The 22,892-nt window shown below is 46.4% G+C and overlaps 1 protein-coding gene across 3 annotated transcripts; it reads right to left on the minus strand.

Annotated features, from left to right (window-relative positions):
* Nucleotides 1–1,176: 1,176 nt before the first annotated feature.
* TBC1D2 (TBC1 domain family member 2) lies at nucleotides 1,177–22,780 on the minus strand. Of its 3 annotated transcripts, XM_051641849.1 has the most exons (15): nucleotides 22,766–22,780; nucleotides 21,505–21,659; nucleotides 19,349–19,863; nucleotides 18,575–18,707; nucleotides 17,516–17,654; nucleotides 15,228–15,364; nucleotides 14,425–14,612; nucleotides 12,903–13,289; nucleotides 11,972–12,082; nucleotides 10,871–11,058; nucleotides 8,557–9,027; nucleotides 7,310–7,430; nucleotides 5,126–5,311; nucleotides 4,375–4,496; nucleotides 1,177–3,676 (listed from the first exon to the last, which is right to left on the minus strand). In XM_051641849.1, exons 3-15 carry the CDS (start codon nucleotides 19,754–19,756, stop codon nucleotides 3,475–3,477), a joined length of 2,793 nt encoding a protein of 930 aa, XP_051497809.1. In that variant the 5' UTR covers nucleotides 19,757–19,863; nucleotides 21,505–21,659; nucleotides 22,766–22,780; the 3' UTR covers nucleotides 1,177–3,474. The 3 variants fall into 3 exon arrangements, with proteins under 3 accessions (XP_051497809.1, XP_051497808.1, XP_051497810.1); XM_051641848.1 differs by lacking the exon at nucleotides 22,766–22,780 and having other exon boundaries at nucleotides 21,505–21,756; XM_051641850.1 differs by lacking the exons at nucleotides 21,505–21,659; nucleotides 22,766–22,780 and having other exon boundaries at nucleotides 19,277–19,440.
* Between the last annotated feature and the right edge of the window lie 112 nt (nucleotides 22,781–22,892).

Here is a 22,892-nt window from a genome sequence, read left to right on the forward strand (position 1 = left end):
ATGGGATAGCTGCTGCTACAGGGTATTGCTGTTGCTTCCTACTCATGGGCAGTGCCTTGTCCTTCACCCTGGATAAGAACCTCAAGTTTGGGATAAACATTAACCCAACACACAAACAACCTCGCTGGGAACGCCTCTTTCCAGGACAGCATGCCAGGATGCAGGAGTGGATCGAGTGTCTTTGCTGTACGCTAGTGCTTTTGCATACAAGCTGCAACATACAATGAGCTGTGGTTCAGACCAAAGATCCTTCCAGTCCAACAGCACCCAAGGGCCAAAAAGGGGTGAAGAACGGAAGCCTCCCAGCCTCTACTTATTTGCAGCTCAGGGATTTACTGAGCCAGCAGTGGCTTTGTGTGTTTGGCCACTTGCCACCAGTTTGTCCTCTCAAAACCATATAAATTCTTGGTGGCCCCAAAGTCCTGCAACAAGGTGATCTACTGATTAATTGCACATTCTGGGGTGAGGGGGGAAAGTAAAAAATTGAAACCATGCTTTTTAAGACTGGAGCTGGCATTTCAAGGTTTAGATTAATGCAGAGACAGAAAGCTTAATTTAACAAGTAATGCTACACATACTTGTTAAAGTTAGCAAAGCAGAGTTAGCAAAGGCTAACTCTGGGGCAGAAAGACAGCTGCTTTACCCACTGATCCCAACACAAGCAGAGGGAGCTACTGGGCTGCGCAACCAGGTCAAAATGTTTTCCAAGCACAACAGTCAGCCATGGCAGCACAAATTATACTTGTGCATTTAATGCAGGGGTCACTGAGTGATACTCACTTTAGTTGTTACAGAGGCCCAAGGCACTTGTGAAGACCTAAGCTAACCTCTGGGGCCAGCTGGCATTTGGGACACAAGCTCAGTGCTTTTCAGTAGCCCTAAAGTTTGTAGAGCAGAAGGGGAGTAGGGCCCATAAGGATATGTTAGTGTGGCTCCAAGGTGCAGTTCTGCACAGGCCTTGCAGATATTCCTGAATCCACCACATTTTAGTAAGGAATGACCACAAGAGACTGGTTGCTGGTGTGATCAGAGGAAATGGTCCTCAGCAAATAGACGTGCAGAGCAAACCCAAGAGCTGGTGAAGACACAAGAGAAGTCCTTTGCTTCTGATTTTAATAAAAAATTACCTTTAAAATTTCCCATTAGAGACAACAGATTCATCCTTTAATCTTTTTAAGAAAAGTTTATTTTTTAATGGGTCATTATATGCAACATAGACCAATTTTTATTTATATACTGTAGACATATGTCAGGCTATGATTTGGTCTAATAATGCATGTTTCAAATGCTTTTTTAATAAAAAAAATAAGGGTAGGATGGAATAAAGGATGATTAAGCTGTTGCAAGAGGCTGTAAGAAAGATATAATTGTATGGATACTTCTAATTTCCATGGTCTTGGTTTAAAATATAATGCCTTTCAAAAGTCCATAACAGTAGCAAAAATCTGCATTTGTGTTTGTGTGCTCTCATGCACCATGAGTACATTAGATCAGTAATATAATCTCTAAATAAAAACCTTCTGCCTTTTGAGTTTCTCTAACTAGGTGGCACCATTTTAACCAGTGATTTTTTATTAATTTTTTTTGTAAGAGGTGGTAGGACTCCAGCAACATTTTCTTGTCCCACGCTTTCAATGTGTGCTGCTGCTGTCAGTGACATTCAGGAGGTCTACCTCGCTCTTGCCCATCTGTTCACTCTTCCCAAAACGTCATTTCCACTTTGATTACCTCTGTACTACATGGCTGGCCTCCACAGCTCTTTCCCAACTCAGGCTTTTTTAATTATTTGAAACTGGCTAATTTGTCCAGTTGTGCCAAAGGCAGATCTGAGGCAGACCATGTGTCTCAGGTGAACAGAGGCTGGTGCTGTTTCCACTGAAGTCTGTGATCTTTGCTACTGCCCACCTGGCTGAGAACACTTTGGTCTATGAATGTTCTTTTCCCTTCCTCTGCAAGCAGTGATGATTCTACACTACAAGATGTCTACAGGAGGAATCATCCACTAAATGGGCTTGGGTTCAAGGTCAGTCAAAAAACGTGGAGCCCTCCTTACAGTGGGTCTTCTGCACGCTGTCAGTGCCAGCACTGATGGCACACGTGGAATAAAGCACCACTCAGCAGGAAAGTGGGGCAGCCAGACATGGCACCATGTTAGGGAAAAGATATTTTATTTATCTGAAGCACCTGACTCATCCTGGGTCTGTGGAGGACTGAGCTGCACAAGCAGGGCATGCAGCCCAGGGGATGGGCGAGCCTGGGAGGCAAGGGAGAAGGCTGTAAGACACCATTCCCAGAGGTAGGCAAGGCATCTCTGTTTCCTAGACCCATGGAGTCCAGCTCCTTGGTTCAGTGGAAACTAGTTTTTTTCTAAAGAGTATCAAGCCATCTTTTGCACAAAGCTAGTCCAAGTGGCTTGCAGGTTTATCCCCAGAATGCCATATTCCATCAACATTTTAGATATTGGAAACTTCTAGAGAAAGGACCACCTCCCTCCCATAATAAATGTGAGTCAGAGACAGGGACATCAACACAGAAACCTGGCACAGGAGGAGCATAACTGCGAGGCAGAGAGAGATGGCCACACACTCATTCTAGCCAAGAGTGAGGTGATCAGAAGACCCAACTATCCTCAGCAGTCAGAATCTCCATAACACTGGGCCATGCCTGCAGCCAGGAAGCAGTTGAGATGAGACCTCCACTGCGGAGCAAACTCACCTCTGGGAGGCACAGTCTTGCCGGAGTCAGGCCAACTCACAGACACTCGCTCTGCTTAAAGCTAAGAAAAGAGGACAGGGAGCTCCCAGCATTTCCAAACCAGGCAACCACCGAAATAGACTGGAGAGGCAACTCTGCACTCCCACAGCTCTTTTCATTTGTCCCAGACTGAGTATCATATTAAGACCTCCTCCAGCTTCCAGAACTTCCTCAGGCCTAACATTCATCTGGAGAGTGTCATGACAGTAACTGCAATGTTAAACACAGGCTCTCCTGGCAGCCTAGCCCCTGAAGGCACCATGCCTTCAAAGACCTGTTTCCTTACTGACCAATTCAGAAGATTTAGGTACCAATGTGGGACTGCTCTTGGTTCATTCTTTCTGTTGCTTGTACTTGTATGACAAGATGTCTTTCAAGCCTTCATCAGAAAGGTAGAAGAGTGCTGCTCGGCTGTGTCTTTTGCACCATATCAACTTCTGTCATGGTACCTCAATTCATATTTCCTATAGAACTTCAGCTGTAACCCTGAACCTCACAGGGCAGAGTGGGCTGAATGGGGAGAAATACAGAAAATGATAACACTCCTTTGACATCTTCCAATCCACTACAAAAGTCTGGCTTGGTCTCCAAATGGTCATATACCTACAGGCCTGCTTCCTGCTGTGATCACCTTTCCCCCTCTGCTCCATCTCTTACAAGACAGTTGCTACTGAAGACCACCTGAAAGGCTAGAGGGGAAGTGATGAGGAACTGTTTTTGTTAAATCTCTTCTTCCTCTTCACTAACAATCTCCTTCACGTCCTGAGGCCCCTGCTCTGCTCTCTCTTTTACATAGGCTGCCTTGATCTGTTCCAGCTCACACAGCTCTGCCTCCAGCTCTTCCCTGTGCATTGACCGCCGGTTCCTCAGCAGTTTCATAGGGAAGGGGTTTAAGTCATTGAAGGCAATGTTCATCAGCTTCCTACAATAGAAAAGACAGATCTGGTGAACTGATTTACTGGCTGGTAACAGATGGCAACAGATATGCCAAGTGCATCCTGGGGTCAGCAAAGAGTAGGACCTCAGATTTCAGCTCTCTGAGCCTGAAAGTCACCAAGCAGCAGAGACTTAACAGAATCTCAGGCAACTCCTTCTCACACAAATACCAACCCAAGCAACACTTTCAACAGCCTTACACCACACCACCTTTTAAAGTACCAGCATGCAGCCACCAGTCAGAAGATGGTGGGTCAGATGCCAATCCTGATGGCCCCTGGAGAAGGAATACTCCCAATTTTGAGCTCTTCTCAACACAGAAATCTTCATTTTAGACACATGTTGCTATTAAAGGCTGTGAGTGCTGCTGTGTTTCCAAATACTTCAGCTACAGCTGAGAGATATCCAGCAAGTGACAGCACAAGTTCCAGGTCCTGCAAAAAGAAGGCTGGCCTAGACTTAGTGTCCTGCTCTCCTTTTCCATGCCTTTGCCTGAGCCAAAAAGACTTTAAGTAAACACCATGAAGAGAAAGTCAAAATGAGATTAACTGATCTATGTCTCATGGACCTGCCAATGTGCACGCAACTCTCTTAAGAGACTGGTCACAACTCTTTTTAGGTTGACCTAACAGGTAAACAAGTACAAACCCAGGGTGGAAGGTGGTTTAAAGCCCACAGTCCTACCTGCCATCCATGATCATTCTTGTGAAAAAGCGTAGGTACTGGTAGATCTCCACACTGTCATGAATTCTTAGGATTTCCTCCTCATTGTATTTAAAAATGGCAAGAGCATAGCGGAAAATCACCTGGAGGGTTGAAAGGTATTTGAGTTGACAAAGTCTTAGGCTGTCCAGGCCCTACTGGCATAAAACACAGGGTGGAACACTGCAGTACAGGCTGGACACTAGGCTTTTCCTGCTCTTCATAGGCTGCACTAGGGCAGGCCTAATGAAACACACAGCCAATCCCAAGAGAATGACCCACTGTAAGCTAATTTACAACCCCAGAATACACCAGGTCCTCTAAAAGGACGCCAAAGGGATTTTCCAAGGGTTGTCCAGTTCTCCTTATGAACAGGGGCAATGCAAGTCTCATGTTTTCAGATACTCTCTGCCCATCTTCTGCTCCCTGTATCTGTCATATCTCAGCTGTGTCCAGGTCACAGAATAAAGAACCCCATGGCCTGTCACGAGCTGTTTCACAGCAGGACTACCTAATTATCAGGGCTACTGTGCACAGAATCAGCGTATAAGTCTGCCTACTGGCAGGAAGTACATAAACACAGAGGCTGGGAGGCAACAAGGCACCCCTCCAAACAGACAGGACAGAGAACAGGCTCAACTCCACAGCTCTTTGATATGCATATGTCCATCGGCCTGCCATCATGTCACAGAGGTGGTGCAGATGGGAGGAAGGTCTAGACTGAGAGTTGTACCTTAGTTCCCTCATACAAGAAGGCATCCCACACTCGCAGGAGGATGTCGCTGATGAGGCTGTCCACAAAGGCCACCAGAAACCAATTGAAGGTGATGAGTGAGACATCAATACTATACTGCTCAAAATGAGCCATGAGGCGAGGGAGCTTCTCTGACAGGAAGTCTTTGAAGACTCGCTGATCTACCTAAAGTTGACAAAAAAGAAAACGATGAAGTCCTAGTCAAAAGCAGTCCTGGTTTTGGAGAGCTGTGGTGCAATAGGGCAGTGGCTCACACATGCCATGTGTGTATTCTAGGTATTCTAGCCTAACCACACCCTAGAAAGAGCAGAGTATCCTTTGTCAACCAACCATCCAAAATTACTGAGCAGTGTACTTGTACACTGTACCCAGTGCAAGGTGTGGAGCTGAAACAGGGCCAAGACACAAACAGAGATATATATTCTTCCAACTCAGAGGATCATATTCCTTCATAACCTCAAAATCAAGAGGGAAAATGCTGCCACATCTTCCCACATAATTTTTAGTGAGATTTTCTGTGAAGTCACAAGCATCCAGTTGAATTACAGGGATTAAAACCTACCAAGGTCTGAATGACTGCACATGGCCCAACTAGATAAACACCTAGAATCCCTCTGACTTCACAAGTAGGACCTGATCTTCTCACTTAACTTCTCCTTGTGTTCTGAGCACTGTCTGTGCTCTGCTTATGGTTGCATGAGCCAAGACACAGAAATGTAGTTGGTGAGATCCCTGCCTTAGGTTTATAAAGGCATCATCTCAGGGAAGTCATGATTTCATGAGAGGAAGTGCTAAGGAGCAAGTCCATGGTTACGTCTTTCTCATATCATACTACTGTCCCAGCTGTGTTAGGCAACTTAGCTGTGGCAGAGTGGTACAAACCAGATGAGGTGATATGCTTGGTCTTTAAAATTTGTGAGAGCTAAGCCTTAAGTTTCCATCCACATCAGAGCTTTCACTTTATCAAGCCAACCCACAAAGCACCATCCCAGGTCTTCCTCTTTATGTGGGTCTTGCCTAGGTCTTGCCTAGACTTTCAGAGACCAATCATCAGGTCAGGCAGTCTCTCTAAAAAGGGCTCCCTGACAGACTTTCCTCACCAGATGCAGGGGAGCCTCCATGTCTTCAGTCTGGCACGTTTTACCAGTCAGTCACTATTTGTCACATATTGAGTGCTGCCTATTACATTTCATAGCTAACACTATCTGGTCTGATAGACATGTTGCTGTCTGCACAGTGATTTGTCTGCTTCCCCAGTCTGTCTCCATCAGCAAAGCACTGCCTCAGTAAACACCAGTCAACACATTCAGTGTCACAATCAGTCACTCTCAGCTTCTGATGCTTGTAGCCTTATCTGTTGTGGGCCCACAGATATAACTCTTACCTCTCTAAATGGATCACAGACAATAAAGACACTGAAGTTACTCAGGCTCACCAGGCTGCTGGGTATGGGTAGTGTGGGAGCACAATAACAATTCCATTCAACTATACAGGATTTATCTTGGCTCTGTGTCTGCCTGGGACAATGTAGTATACCTGATATAAGACAACATCTTGAAAACCTTGAAATCCAGTGACTTTGAACCAGGAGGGTAAATTACTCACAGAACACTATTTGACATCAAATGGCCAGAGGGCTTTCTGAGCTGCAGGGAACCCCAAAGCCAGAACTAAGGCTGTATCTGATCATGAAATGAGGCAAGTACATTGAATATAAAAATCTCAGTATTTTCTTCCATCTACACGTAGCATTCCAAAGATAGGATGCAGTTACCAAAGAAATACCTGAAGGGCTGCAGAATGGTGCCTTTTTCATACTTAGTTCTATACATGTCAGAGTTTGCTGCTTCATCTCTACTAGGCTCTCCTTAAAATAAGTAACTGTGCAATTAATGGGCACCTTCTTTCTGACTAACCTGACCTTCAAGTGATTACTCAGGAGTGGTACCCAGTTTCCCAGAGCAGGAGATAATTTTACTGCTTCTCTGTGTGTAACAACTTTGTATACTCAAGTCTACAACACCTCTGCAATAGAAGGGCTTGCAAGATGCTATCACTGTCCTGTGAGAAATCAAACACACTGCAAGCTGACTGCTTGCTTTTACACCTTTACTGTAAATCACTGTATTGGAGTTCAAGCAGATGTGAGGGTGCCCAGCTCACCTGTGATGTTATCAGTGTGTTGCTGTAGTAGTCTGCTGGCATTAGGTTTTCCACAATATGGACTAGGCACCAGAAAGCACTTTCCTCATCTTCCAGGACCAGGAGGGCAACAGCTGCCAATCTATGATGGTAAGATAAAGTGAGGCAATGCAACACTGCAGGAGAAGACATAGGCCAGCAGAGGAACTGGAGAACCCAAGACTCCTCTTGGCATGTCTCTAATTCCATAAGCATCCAAAACATCCAATGTGGCTGGACAGTTGGTCAGAGTGGCAAATAATCTGTTTGGTGGGTTTCTGAGGGAACCATGGGGCTGTGATTTTTGTCTCCCACATGCCTCTGTCAGCACACAGAAAGGATCAAATATGGAACTAGTATGACACAGACACACTTCCCAGCTAAGGGGATGTTCTGTATATCTGCTGAAGAGTGTGATGATTTTAGCTATTTCAACATAGGAAGGAGCTCACTCAGAGATACTCCCTGTTATGTGACATAGCTCACCTTCCCATGCATTATTCTACAGCCCTTACCCCCTTCAGCTCTGACCTACCCCCTTTCAGCCAGACTGGAAAGATTATGTTTAATATCAAGGGCTCTCTCTAGTGGAAATGTCCTTCTGAAGACTATCCAGAGAACAACTGGAATAGCTTACACAGACTTCCCTCATGTGAAAAGGTCTGACCAGAAATGTCCTTCTTGCAGCTTGTGCGTGGTGTCTCCTTTACTTGGCAGCACACTTCTAAGAAATCTGGTTTTATATTTCCTAAAGCCTTCTTTGGGAAGTGAAAAAAGCTTCTAGATTGTCTTCTCCAGATAGAACATCCCCAGTTTCCTCAGCTTCTTCTCACGTCCCTGCAACTCCCTCATCTCTAACACTTCCCAACATTTCCTCCAACCCTTCATAGAATAAAGGGGAACACCCAGAGTGTTTTTATGCTGAGCACATTAAGACTTAGAAATTCAGCCCCATCCTCTTGTTGTTAATCTCAGACTGCCTCACTGTACCTCTTATCGCTGCTCCTTCCTATTCTGTAACTATGGAGATGCCGAACATCCTGCTGCTTGCTTGATCCCAGCAACAACACTGGTGAAAAATAGGAACATCAAATGCAGAATTCTGCAGAAAAATATCTAGAACCAGGACAGAACTCTAGAGAGGCAGGAGCCTGGGACTGCTTGAATCATAGGCTACAGTACGTGTCTCAGTGCTAACTTACGAAGAAGCAGCATACTTCGCTCCTCACCTGTTCAGTCCCTGGCAGTATCCAATAGCAGGATTGTGCCAGGAAAATGCGAGCAACACCCTCCGGAGCTTGGGGATGAGCTGGGAGGTGGGAGATGAAAAATGTTTGTTGTTGGTCAGCGTGCGGGGCAAGTCAAGCTCAATCTGCCGGTAGGCAGGGTGCTCGGTGCTCTTGCTCTGCCGCAGCAGCCGCTGGTAGTGGTCAGGCAGGTGGCTGCAGTGCCTGCTGACCATCCACCTCCAGACCCGCTGCCGATGCTCCACTGGAATGCCACTTCGGATCAGGCTCTTCAGCTCTGCAGAGGGGCTCAGCTCTCCAACACTGTTCCACTTGTCACGGAGGGGCTTCTCCACTACTTCCTGGCTTCGCAGGTTATTGGACTTTATCTCCAGGGCTTGAATTTTGGCCAGAAGTTTCCAGTCCTCAACTTCATAGTCAGGTACAGTCATAAACCCATACTCATCATACTCACTGGAGGGACACAAGGCAGAGGTTAGTTCAAAGGACAGAGCTGCTATCTGCATCAAGGGCCACTCAATGCTTGGCCTCATGCTAACTACAGCCTGCCACCAGGTCCTGTCACCCATGATGGAGCACAGGCACTCCCCTTTTACCTCTCTGGCACCTCTCTGGTGTGAGACCCTGCTATGCCCATTGTCTCAAAGCCTTGAAGACAAATGAGAACCTGTAGAAATGACATAAACGCATGAACTCAAGCATAGCTTTGCTCTGAAGTGCAGAGCAACCTCATCTGACCTCTCTCACTTCACTGGCTCTGCTGCCCCCAAGGAATTATCTAGGTCAATCTGTCTGCCTTCTCCCTACCCTGTTCTACAGCAAAGATGGTTCTGTAACAAGGGCTTTGGGGCATCAGACCACAGAACAGAGATCCACAGTCCCCTCTGTTGTGTCCTTGTACACAGTGCAAATATCCTGCTGACCAGAAAACACCATAAGTTCTGACAGTACAGCTCATTGAGGGCTTGTGCATCATCAGTTTACAGGCTGGGATACATGTAAGATACCATTATATTATTGACAGAAAGACCAAGCCTGATCTTGGTGTCTCATCTCCAAAGCTACCTGAAGAACCAGCAGGTCTTACCAATCAGATGAAATCCTACAGAACTGAGGCACTAACTGGGCATGAAAGCATAAACACAGATGCAAGGATCCCAGCAGTGCTGGTGCCAAGGCTCTGTAGAGGTCTTCAGTCTAGCCTCCCCTTCATTGCAGGATTGACACCAGCACTAGAAAAGGGTAATAGTGGCTTTGTATGGCTGGGACTAGAAAACTCCAAAGGAAGCCACACATCTTCTCCTCCAGCTGCCTGAAAACCACATCCTTCCAGAGGGAACTCTTGGGGCCAGATCCAGACATGTGGGGAAGTGGCAGAGATCAATGGACTCTGGGCAACTGTGGGAGCCAAGTGTGAGTCCAGAATCCCCATGGCATAGGTGCAGACCTGCATCTTCCAACCCTCTGCATGGCAGAAGGAAGCACAACACCCACCTCCCCAAAAGTGGATACTCCTGGGTTTATTGCACCTGAGAGCTGTGGCCATGCGCTGGCACGGAGAGGCATGTTTTCTACTTTTAAACAAACACTTATCATGAATAAGCTGTGTAATGCAAAGCCCTGAGGACATCACCCAGCGGAACTAAATGCCATTCCATTCCCCGTCTGCTCCCACGGAAAGGCTCAGCTGGAGCTTGGGCAGCTGGCAGTTCTGCACTAGGATGCTTTCTGGGGTAAAAGTCAAAAGTTCAGCTCCATTAAGCACTGCCACCCCACCAAGGATGCAAACTACCTTCAAGTACTTCAAGCGGTTCCTCCAAAGCCAGGCTGGATGTAGCTTTGAGCAATGTGGTCTGCTGGGAGGTGTCCCTGCCCATGGCAGGGGAGTTGGAACTAGATGATCTTTAAGGTCCCTTCCAAGCTGAACCGTTCTGTGACCCTGTGTGATTCTGTGATGGAGATCCCCCATGTCCCAGGTCACCTCCCCTTCTAGAGGAGTTTATCCTCACATCCAGATTTTACCTCCAGGCACACCATGGGTCTGCCACTGTTGAGAAAAGTTTAGCTGTACCATCTTTAATCTTCCATTCCTACAGTGATATGCTGCTATCAATCAGATACTACTCATAGTCTCCACATCATCAAACTACACCAATCTCCTGAACCTAGGTTGACTCCTAAGTCATAGCTCAAAGTCCCTTGTCTTGAAATATCCCTGGATCTTTCTTAGCTACACATCTCTCTCCACAATCAGACTCCTACAAGAGTGTGTATTTCCCATGCTCTTGTTTCTTACCTGACAGGATTCAGGTTAAAACCTTCTTCTTCTTCTGCCTTCACATCCCACTGGAGGGCTTCCTGGATGAGGTTCCTCACCAATTCAGCATCAGTGCTGGGCAGGCCAGGAAGAGCCTCTTGCAGCTTCCGCAGGACTGTCAGGTATTTGCTCTCCATCTGGCAGTTTCGGGCTTGCAGGCAGGCACACTGATGGAGAAACAAGAGAATGAGCTGGCTCATTGATGGTTCTTCCTGTTGCCACAGCTTTCTACTGGCCTGGTCTGCACATACACTGAAGACTCCTGAACAGCAAAGCCCCAGAAAACAAATTCAGCAGTTTTCTACAGTCAGTGGAAGTGCAGCCATGAGTGAATCACCATCATCTGTGAAAAAGCACAAGCTGCCGTAGCTACCATGTCACAGAAGTCGCTTATTGAGAGGGAGACCTACTACAGCATCACCTACTTCAGCTACTGGAGTGTGTCAGTGGGTAGCCATATCCTGGCCAGCTCAGCTCAGGACGTAACCAAAGAGCCACCATGGCAGCTGAGTCCTCTGCAGGGTTTTTTCTGTGCTCCTCAGACAAGCTCTCTACCCCACACTGAGCTGTATCTTGACAAAACACACCACTCCTGGGAAAGCTATGAACATGCCATTTTCGGGATACACGGTAGCACCACAGACAAGGTGACCACATGTCCCCCAGCAACCCCAGTCCCATAGCACTGGTACACAACATTTCTCAAGCACAGGAAGCCCAACTGAGTTCATACAGCAGGACAGTCCCTGCCACCATCATACTCCTGGGCACACAAGGCCCTACATATAGTGTTGCTTTCTTTATTTGAATCCAAAAGCATACCTGAAAAGCAAAACTCTGGGTTAAGTTTCAGTGTCATTATGACTGAACTTTCCAGGAACTTTACTTTCATTGAAGAATGAAAATGATGAAGTCTAATTACGGAACAACACAAAGCAGAAAAAAAAGGTAGCACTGAAAGACCACATTGGGAAGAAAGCTTATTTCTGGTGTGTTTTGGACCAAAATCCATTTTAGTGCAGACTTTGGAAATAAGTTAGTAACAGCTCTCACTAAGGAAAAAAAGTCATTTTGCCTTACCTTCATCAGAAGGGCTTTTTCATTCTCAGCTACCCTTGTCCAGAGTCGAGTAACCTGGTGGATCTCTGAGTTGAGAAACTGGTTCTGGGTTTTGTATGCATCAATATCATCCTGCCACAAAGCAAAACAGTCACACAAGGAGAGTTCTTGTGGGGTTTGGAATGCCCTCCCAGTTCAGGGACCCCAGTTGTGGACTGTGTTAAGGATAAAAAAACATGTCAACAATTTTGTGTTCTGGAAAGAAGAGAGACTCCAGACAAACTCCCAGGACAAATATTGCCTACAAAGGAAATCAAGCCACAGTATTAAATAGGAGTTTCATGCATAGACAAGGCACTTGAAAATTATGTGTACTGCATGTATATGCTTAGAAAACACAGAGACATTCAGGTGATATAAAGCTAAATAAGCATCTAAGTAAGATGAAGTATATATATAGGTTTTGTTCTACATTTTTTTAACTGTCACAAATCTCAGCCAAAACAAATACTCTCCCACAATTCAGAACGTGGCTCTTTTGGCAATTTTCCACCACAAACTAACTGGTCATTATAACTGTGCATATAGTAACATACAACAAGCTGGATTGGAAAGAACCAGAATGCATTAGGAAACTGTTTGCAAGAAGGAAACACAGAGGAACAAAGTTAGTGAAGGTAGCAAGTGAGACTGCAGCTATGGAACAAAATAAGAGCAAAGAAAGAGGCACAAACCAAATGGTGAAACAAAGTCAAACAAAACAGGTTATAAGCTGAAGTTGACTCAGCTGCTCTTGGTATCAGGTTGAGTCCCTTCCAGCCTGCCCTCAATCTGGAGACAGATGAAGCAATAAGCAAAAGTATATTCTGTCATTCCCACAAGGAACATCCTCCCACTGAACCAGAAGGCACAGAAATGGGAGCCCCCAAATGACCTGTGCTGTCTCACACACCTTCAGGTGCTCAATCTCCTCCTGCTGCTTATACAATGTCTCTGCAGTGACAGTGTTGGCTTCTTGCAGGGGGTCAGAGAGCCCTCGGGCCATCTGGTCTGTCAAGACCATGATGACTTCCTGTTTGGCATGGTTCTTCTCCATCAGAAGCTGCACATGCTCCTTGAGTTCCTGGATGTGGCTGTCTTTCAGAGACAGAATCTGCTCCAGTTCCTTCTTTTCTTGCTCAAGAGCTTCTAGTCGACTGGTGAGATCTGCAATTTGTCTCACTTTGTGGCGCACCAGCTCCAGCCTGTCCTTATCTTCTGCTGCAGTGAGATACATGCTAGATACTCGCTTCTCCTGCTGGGCTGCCTCCAGAGCTTTGTGAAGAAGTTTAACCAGCTCCTGGAAAGGGAATGCAAAGCCATTACCTTATAGTGCTCCCAAGGGCAATGGCAGCAGAGACTCAATCAGTAGTAAGTGAACAATGAAAAGTCCTCAGGATTTTGCAGTCAAAGCCTTTTAGAAGCAAAACTGAATGCAGCAATCTGGAAATCAGTGCGTCCCCAGCAGAGAAGCTCCACTCTCAGAGCTGGGCCTGAAAGGTCTCTGCAGCAGACCACAGATAGCTTGACTTCAGGTCGACTGCTAACAGACAAGCTGCTGCTTACACTGTCTGAATTTTTACTTCCTACAGTCATTCTTCTTGGGAGGCCCAGCAGTGACCAGAGGAGCTGGAGAACTGGTCAGCAGTGTGGTAAATCAGGAGGTAGAGAAGTAATGCTGTGTTACCAGAATAGTGTTAGCAGAAGGAAACTGCTGTGTACATTTTAACCTCTCTACCAGAGTCCTCCCTCACTCCATCCCACATGAAGGCACAAAAGCTTGTCCCAGCAATATGCTGCTAATTCAGGCTCTGCCATCTCAGCCATTTAAGAAAGTAAATCATGGATGCAGCTGATTTATTGCCCACCATGAGACCTGGCTCTCCTGCCTCTTCTACTGAAAGAGCTACCAGCACCATTAGTGGAGAGCCTGGCATTGCTCCATGCTTGTGAAGAAGAACAGTACCATTAAAGAGAGACAGGCCTTGCAGACACCCATATGCTGACTTCCATAACAAAATCACCTCTTAATGGTGGGCTGCTGTTCAAAAGGAATGACCTGCTGCTAACAGCATGACTCAGACAGGCAGCTCCTGCCAGCATCGCAGTACATGTTCAGGCCTGTACTTTGTATGTTCACTGAGCAATAGGGATGCACTAGCCAGACACATGCAGAGCGTATTTGGATTTGTTTTACTCCCCTTTTCCAGCCCATTTGCTAGCTACACTTCCTAGCAGCAGCTGAAGGATAGCCCACTCTTCCTTGCGCTGGGCGCAATCAGGCACATACGAAGGGGTAACACCAGGAGCTTCAACCGATCCCCAGTGAGTGCCTGCTGAGCACTTCTCAGCCTAACACCAAGGTACAAGGAAAGTCCCTGTGACCAGTCCCAGAGCCTTGCTTTTTGAAGCAGCAGACTCTTTGCCACACTCACCTTCTGTGACTTGACTTCTTCTGTGAGTGTCAGGATCTGTTGCTGTAGGACACTCACTTTATCCATTGGGCTCCGCTCCCTGGACAGTTCCTCAGGCAAGCCTGGGAAGCCACTGTTCATCCATCTGGTTTTCCTGAGCCAGTTCAGCCTGGACTCCATCCTTCCATCCTCTGGGATCCCCTCCTTAACTGAAGGGATATAGGGTAAATTTACACTGAATTGCTTTGCTTCTATGGGTTCCTGAGTCTTGCTATTGGGGACTCGCAACAGGTCAGCAAAGACTGATACATAGAACAAGAAGAACTGGCCCACTAGGATCCAAAGGGCTGAAGCATAGACCGTAGGGATCAGCCACAATTACCTCCAGAATAAACAAAGCCATGATGTTTCATGTTACCTGTTAACCCACCATGCACCCCACCCATTTATCTTGCACACAGAAAATTCAAGTTACCGTCATGGAGAGGTAACTTCCAAAGAATGCAGTGGAGCTGCTGAGCTTAGTCTGTGATATCCAGTAATTTAACTTCTATCTCAAAGAAATACCAGTATAGGTTGGCCTCATGAATGGTACTTTTGCCCCTGCAGAAGGTTCCAGAGATAGAAGACAGACAGATGCACCCTGAAGCAGAACCAAGAGAGTCAGTCTTGTGCCAACAACACAGGAAGGAACCTGAGACAATTGATAGAGTTTTCAGGTGTTATGGTGACTTGTCATCCTTCACTGCCCTTTCCTGCTAAGTCTGACTCCCTGCAAGAAGGCATCATACTCGGACCAGCTAGCACATCTCAGTAACAAGCACCTGCACACTCTGCCTCCACTTCTGCCTCCTGTTCCTTATCCGGGTTTTCAAGATGCTCCTGGAATTCACTGAAGCTAAAGACATTCCCATTGTTCCCCCAGAGCTGCTTGGAGCTGCAGATACTGTAGACAGTGTTTCTGAAACAATAAGAGATGAAGACAGCCTAGTGAGCGGTACAAATTGTCACTGCAGCCAGTGCATATTCAAATTATGCAATTCCTTACTTCTCCTCATGTGCCACCTCTCTTCCCAAAACTTTTCTCCTTCATGTGCTGAAAAAATTACCTGCTCAAGGCACTGTTGGATCTGAGAGAAGCAAGGTCTTAACTAGTGTAAATCAGAAAGATGCCACAAAATCATTACCAGCACAGAAATGTAAATCAGCTGGAGATCTTTCCCCATGTGCTTGAGACCTATACATAAATGCTTCTGGCTGGACAGAAGGATCAAAGGTAACAGTAGATCAATCACATAACTCCTTTCTCTCCCTCTTCTCCTCCTTCCTCCCCTCCCTCCATTCCCTCCCTTAGCTCACTATGGAAATTCCCAGGTGCCAAAAAAAGCTCAGTTATCTGAATTATCTGCAACACAGCCAAAATTGCTACAATTATGACATTTAAAGCAGCCACAGGCCCAGTGCTCTGAACCACATTTAATAATCTTGCCACAACAAACTCAATAGAATTTGATGCAGTAAAGAGATTCAGGAACAAAATTCCAATCAGACCCAGAAACAACCTGTAACAGGTTCTGCTATCATATATTGCCAGAAGCACCAAGGGATGACTTTACAGCATCATGCAGAACCACAAATGCACAAGTATTTTCTAAAAAACCCATACAGGAAAGTGAGACAATTGCCTGTCTCTGTACAGGTCTTTTCCTTTCCTCTCCTGTGTTGTCCATGAGCTAAAACAAAACAAGGCCCTTGTTTTGAGATCTGCAAAAGGCTTAGTGTCAGCTGCTTCCTAACTGTAAATTAAGTTGGCATTTAGATATTGTTCTCCTTTTGCCTTGTTACTGTAAGACTCCACAGCAGACATTTCTGACCTCAGAGAACATATTGACACATAAGATCAGCAGACCTTCATCCCCTGTGGTCTGCAGTTGGCACTTGTCCACTGCAACTTTCCTACTTTTCTCTGTGTCATGCTGCACTTTGTTTTAACTCAAGTCAGCAGCATGAACTGAACAAAATCAGGCATGCTACAGTCATGAAGACTGATACTGATAAAGCCTGAAGAAATGTTCACAGAACCAAGGGAGCAACACAATTTGAAGCTGAAAAGAGGCAACTGTTACCCAGGCTAGTAAAAACAAAGCTGGGGAGGGAGGAGGAGATAGAATCATGTTATTTTTAATCAAAGTGAGAAGGAGAGAATGCATAGCCTGCAAAATAGTACTCTGACCCTCTTTAGTCCCATTGGGGATCTTTCTTCCCATTGGTATCAGACTGTAGACACAGTAGTGGTGATAAGAAACTATAGCCAACCTGCCCACCAAAAACACTCGGCAACTGCCAGGCTACCTACCATAACTGTGGTCACTTAGACATTTTAGAGTATATGTAAACAAGTGACTGGCACAAACTTAGAAGACACTTATGGGGTTTGCCTTTGTGCAACTGTAACTGCTCAAGGCAGCCCCGAATTGCAGACAGCAGCATCACTGCAGGCAGTAGGAATACTGACATGCTTGAAACTCTGGAAGGAGTAGCAAGCTGTGCAGTGCCGGCCATACAACAGGTTCAAACACCTTTGGCTTGGAATTCATGCTTTAGAGAGTGCACTACATTCCAGGTCCTTTGAAATCACTGGGAAGTGCCAATGGGCTTCTATCCCCAGCCTAGAGTTCAGCTCAACCTGCCCATGTGCATGCAAACCACTACCTACACTGAAGAAAGCTTCACCAAGCTCTAGGTCTGCCACTAGGGTCTTTGCTAAGAGAGCTAGATGATGTGAAATGCATTGAGGGGGCTGTGAAAGACCCTCTGGCAGGAAGTTCATTATCGCCTGGAATATCATGTAGACATGATGCTCTGGAACATGGTTTAAGCACTGGACTTGGTAGAGTTAGGTTAATGGCTGGTAGTTAGGATACAGACTCAATTATCTTAGAGGCTTTTTCCAACCAGAATGATTCTGTGTTTCTGCAATATCCTTCAGAAAGCTGCTTCATGGTTCTTCCCCCTAGGCAAGAGTCCCATTTCACATAATATGAGACAGAGAAGGAAGGCACAAAGTAGCAAGCCAGCACATCAACCACTGCAGCTCTCCTCGTGCACTTACTGTATCTCTGTCCAGGGGTGCTTAAGGGAGATGTTCTGCAAAGCAGTAGACGTCTGAGGTGCAGGCAAAGATGCTGCCTTTAAGCCCACTGCTTCTGTTGGTGTTTTCACAGGAGGCAGAAAGTCTTCATTGTCAACATCTATGTAAAACCAAATCAGGACAAAGAAGCAAGTGAGCAAGACAGAAATCCATTGCCCTTGGCTACTTTGTGTAACATGACAGCCAAAACAGTTTACTGCAGCTATACATTGCATGTTCAACTGGAGAGATGGAACAAGGACAGCAAAGCAGGTTTTACTTAGGTTTAGGTCAAATTACATAAGGTTCCATGTACAAATGGAGTCACCTATGCAAGGACAATCAAGTAACTTCAATCACTTTAATATGAGAATGACTAACCTTAAACAATCAAACTTTAACTACCTAAGAGAATAAGGAAGGAAGATGGTGTTCTTTTTGCCCATTCCAAACAGTGTTTGATGGTTTTAATGTGCAGATAACATTCCATAAAAAGAGCTTGTTACTAAAGTATTGCCTGCTGTAGCACAAGGCCAAGGTACCCAGAACTTTTTAGAGCAGACACTTACTAAAGAGCAGGCTATTGGTTTCAGACAAAATGTGCATCTAGTCATAACTAAACAGGTGGACAACCTGCTTGTGCCCTCCCCTGGGCCACTGGTTTGTGTATTCCCACTACTAGGAATGCACATGCTCATTTCACCATTTCTGAGAAAAAAACTTGCTTGCTGTAAATTTCACAGGCCTCACAAGAGGAAAGGGGTATATCGAACATGCATACTTCACATGCATGAGAAAATCAAGAGGAAATTCATGATCATAAGATACCTGGGAATCTACAACCCCATGATGTGGTTTAGGAGACAGCCCATTCACATTCATCCATAATAAGATCAGAAGTTGTAAACATCAACCAAGCATTGATAGTTGGCACCTACATTTAGACACCTGGCCAAAACCTATGCCCGCTTAGAGATGAGGAGCACCATTTATCACTGAGCTGGTGAAAGCGAAAGAAAGACTGACATATGTGACACCTACTTGTTCTGCCAGCCAGAGATTCATTCACAAGCTGGGAGCTGCCCACAGGAAATCTGCGTTGAGCATTGCAAAAGTCCCAGCGTCTCGTTTGTAGCTGCTGCAGCCAGTACATCGCTGCCTGTTTGCTGATTGCCTAACATAACACAAAACAGGAAAGGGAGTAATCTCATCAGCATGAGACACATCCTGAAAGACTGACCAACGCTTTGCTGCCCAAGTCAGCAGATACAAAAGCCAGCTGTGTCAAGCCCATCATATATTCTCTGGCCCTAACACTGATTTGGGAGGACAGAGTAAATCTTCAGCATGCCCTTGATAACAGAATCTCACTGGACCAATTACTTCATTTTAAAGACTTTCTGGTTTACTATAGTCCAAGGCTAAGGAGAAGTGTCACGATTATATTAGCCAGGAATTATCCACACCAGCGATTTTCAGAAAGATAAAAATCTAGCAAAACTTCCTTCTGGAGCAATCATTTTAGACCGGGGAGCTCATTTCTGTTCAGCAAACTACATGTGGACTGCAGGACTCTGCAATGATTTTAATTCAGCACCCAGTTCGACTTTTACTTCTGTTAAACAGTGGCCATCTCACAGGGAACAGGAGTCCTAGTCTTGCCAAAACAATGTAAGTAGTTTAGGACCAAATGGTAACAATCCAGGCTGGGAGGACTAAAATGAAAATCAAGTTAAGAGGTACCTTAACAGAGTTGTGCCTGTCCTGATTGGGAATATTTCAGTACAGCCTCCACAAGAAGATGCTGCCCATTACCTTCAAAGTGAAGACTCTGCTTGGTGTTCTGATCTCAAAAACCCCTTCCCCATTTTCCACCTTGCAGTCAAAGCTGGCACTGGAGAGATCAATAGACCCCAAAGGGTTTATGTCCTGTGCAGTTCTGTAGTATAGTAAATGACATTTGTTTTCATCATAAAAGAACCAGCGAGACTTCCAGGTCTTGATTGGCCCCTTGATGCCCAGCTTATTTAAATAGCCACAGAGTTTTTTTCTGGATGTTTCTTTGCTGGGTTGCAGCTGTACGTTTTCCAGTTCTGCAGAAGAGGAAGGCATGTTTTTCTCTTTTGCTGAGGCTCCGGTGCTGCTGCTATTGTCTGGATTTGAGTCCACTAAATTGCCTGGATCAGCAAGGAGATGAGCACTGCTTTCTGGTCCTTTTTTCATCTTTTTCAATATACTTGGAAAAATACTCGGAAGCAGATCAAAACAGGAAATTCTCTAGATAAGTAAGTAACAGCAGATTTCAATTAGATCACCAGTTGTTATAGAACCTGCAGCAAATTAAAAAGGAGGAAAAAACTCAGGTTTGACATATGACAAAAACATGTTTCTTAGCTTTCAAACTGCCCAGCCAAGGTCTCTGACTTCCACTTTTTGGTCATTATTCACTGCCTTCCTTGGGTCAGACGATCTCTATGTAGCTGTTTTCCCCTTTTCCATTCCTAAACTGGCCTGGACTAGCAGCCAAGAAGCAGCACTGCAGCCTCTGGAGTGAAAAACAACTACAGTCTGTGGGCAGATCACTAGCAATAACTAGGGCATGTGAAGTCACAGAAAACAATGTTAAGTAACAGTTGCAGAAAACATGGCAAGATAACAAACTCAGGGGAGCACATACTCAGGTCAAAGGATTTCAGGTAAGTGTATCTTGGCATTTCCACTGAATGTTCAGCTAACATTATGAACCATGGTGTTTGGAGTAAAATCCAGCCTTATGCAGCATCCTTATAAATAATTTGTCAGTTGAGGATTGCTGTTAAAAGCACCTGCACAACACGTTTTAGGCCTCTATCCAATAGACCTCATATGATGGATTACGCACGAGAGAAAGCAACTCTGTAATCCTTGCAAAAGGGACTTGGTTGCTTCCTGGCCAAAGTAACCTGCTGGGTTCTCAAGAAGAATGCAATGTGCAAGAGAAAACCAGAAAAATAAGGCTGGAAGGGGTCAGTGATTTCTAGTCCAACTTCCCTCTCAGAACAGGATCTGATGTCAAAGCATAGCCAGGTACTCAAGGTCCACATTCAGTGAATGTTGATAATATGCAAGGATGGGAAATTCTGCCATGTTTCTGGGCCCTTTTTCACATGCTTAACCATATGGCAGGTGTGATTTTTTGCTCAGAGCTGCAGACACACATGGCCCTTGCATAAAGAAAACTAACACCACATAAAAACACGGTTTAAAGATGGATAAACGAAAAGACTAACAGAGACTTCAGATGAGACACTACAGTATCTGAAGCAAATTTGCAAGCAAATAAATTGTTGAGATGTTAAGTTGGTGGGAATCTAACTGCAGACACACAACTGAACTCAACAGCCAGCTGTGTGACAACAGGTGAATGGAGCAGTGGTGCACTCCAAGATGTTGCCCAAGCTCACACTCTCAGGAACAACTTATCCCCCTCACTTAAAGAAGGCTTAGGCATCCCAGCACTGGCTAAGCCCCATTATGTTTATTGCTGCCCCCTCCTGTTTCCTCATTAGCTTTTTAAACATCTATAATGTTGACTCTTTTTGGAAAGGTACTAAGATTCATTTAGTTCACTCTCCTGACACCATGCAGCTGCTGAACACATAAAAAATGCCAGAACAATCACCCTTCATGAAGCTTCTGAAACATCAAAAAGCTTCATTTCCAAGATAATTTTGGCTGGTACAAAAGAAACATCATCAGGAGGAAAAAGCAGACTCAACTCTCCCTAGCAGACTCTGGGGCTTTTACAGCAATAGCAACAGATGGATCTTTTGTACCATCTGAAAACTCCATCATATTTCTACCTCTTGCCAGCACAGTGGCCCATGGGCCCACCCCATCAACAGGATCAAATAAGCCTTTTGCGTTTAGTCACCAGGTTATACGGAGCCACGTCACATCTGCATCCCAGGGTGCTCTAGAGAAGATCTCACCTTGAGAGAAGTCCCTGGAAGTCACCATCTGTTGGTGTAGAGCTATTGCTGCAGGCAGCACCAAGCAGGTAACCACAGCCTCCAGCACAAATCCAACAGCAATAGAAGAGGGACTTCTGCCTCAAGTTTCCTTCGGCCCAGTCGCTGCCTGGAGACTGAAAGAGATGCTTCCAACTTCGACACTGTCTCCTCAATAGTAGGATCAGGGTGAACCCTGCACGGACCTTTCTGGAGATGCTGGTGTGCCCAGCACAAGGCAGCCCCCCCACCCCTCCCCGTGCCTTCCAGAAGCACCTCCCAGCCCAGCTGCACCGCCGGACACAAGCGGCGGCTGCTGGAGCCTGGCACCGCGCTGCGCTGGGAACCGGACCCTGGCACTGCTCGGTACCGCCCGGCCCGGGCGGGGGCGGGGGCGGGGGTGGGCGCCTCCGGAGGGCGGGCCGGGGCTGGGAGGGGCGGGGTGCGGGTACCTGGTCCCGCCGCCCCGGCTGCCTCGTCCGCGGCCCCAGGCTTCCTGCCGGGAAGCTCTGGCTGCGGGGCTCGGCGGGGCGGGGCTCGGCGGGGCGGGGCGGGGCTCGGCGGGGCGGGGCGGGGCTCGGCGGGGCGAGCGAGGGGCGGGGCGGCGGCTGCGGGAGGCGGAAAATAAATAAAATACAAAGGGACGTTTCAGACGGGCGTCGGGTAGAAAATTATTGGCCAGGGCGGTGTGGCACAGTGAAAGCAAACCCGGAGGGTTGGAGGGGAGCAGCAGGACGTGTGTGCTGTGAGGGATGTGCCCCAGCGGGGTGGGTGCAGTCTGTTCCCTGAAAAAGCGTGTGAGAGAGGTAGTGCAGGGAATAGGGATGTCAGAGACAGCCCTGTTCGAGTAGTACAGGTGCTGGGGAGGCACAGGGAGACAGGGCACACAGCCCAGCCAGGCTCACACGCTCCCTGGCAGCAACCCCTCCTGCCAGGGCTGCCGGGCTCTGCTGGCCTGGGAAGGCTCTTCTTGTGCCCTGCTCTCAGGACAAGGAGTCTGGTTGGCTTAGACTTTCTCTGTCTGCAATAATAGCTGAGCCTTGATGGTAGAGCTCATTTTCGTTGGTCTCCAAGTTCAGCCAACTTGACCAACTTTTATCACTGACTTTAACCGAGTATCTCAGCAGCCGGAAGCAAAACTGTTCAGACATCCAGTGTCCCAACCTTCCACTGGCTTAACCTCCCAAACTAACTGGTTAGTACCAGCATGGCTGCAACACAAACATCCTGTTCCCTCTGTTACCTCATGCCCTGTCGCTGGCACAGGGACAGGCAACCACACAAAGAACTGGACTGGTGGAGAGCCAAAGCGCTGGTCTTGCTGCCTAACCCACAACCCTGCACGGCTTCCGACCCAGCTGGGTGGTTCA

The sequence above is a fragment of the Apus apus genome, chromosome Z (assembly GCF_020740795.1).
Source record: "Apus apus isolate bApuApu2 chromosome Z, bApuApu2.pri.cur, whole genome shotgun sequence".
Lineage (NCBI taxonomy): Eukaryota > Metazoa > Chordata > Aves > Apodiformes > Apodidae > Apus > Apus apus.

What these genes read in the sequence shown, in the direction of transcription:
- TBC1D2 (XM_051641849.1), bottom strand. Translation starts at nt 19,756, where the DNA reads ATGAAAAAAGGACCAGAAAGCAGTGCTCATCTCCTTGCTGATCCAGGC. An exon ending in ATCTCTGGCTGGCAGAACAA is followed by an intron (nt 17,655 to 18,574) that starts GTAGGTGTCACA and finishes GGTTTTACATAG; the next exon opens with ATGTTGACAATGAAGACTTT. An exon ending in TCTTGTATGAGGGAACTAAG is followed by an intron (nt 4,497 to 5,125) that starts GTACAACTCTCA and finishes TCAACCCTCCAG; the next exon opens with GTGATTTTCCGCTATGCTCT.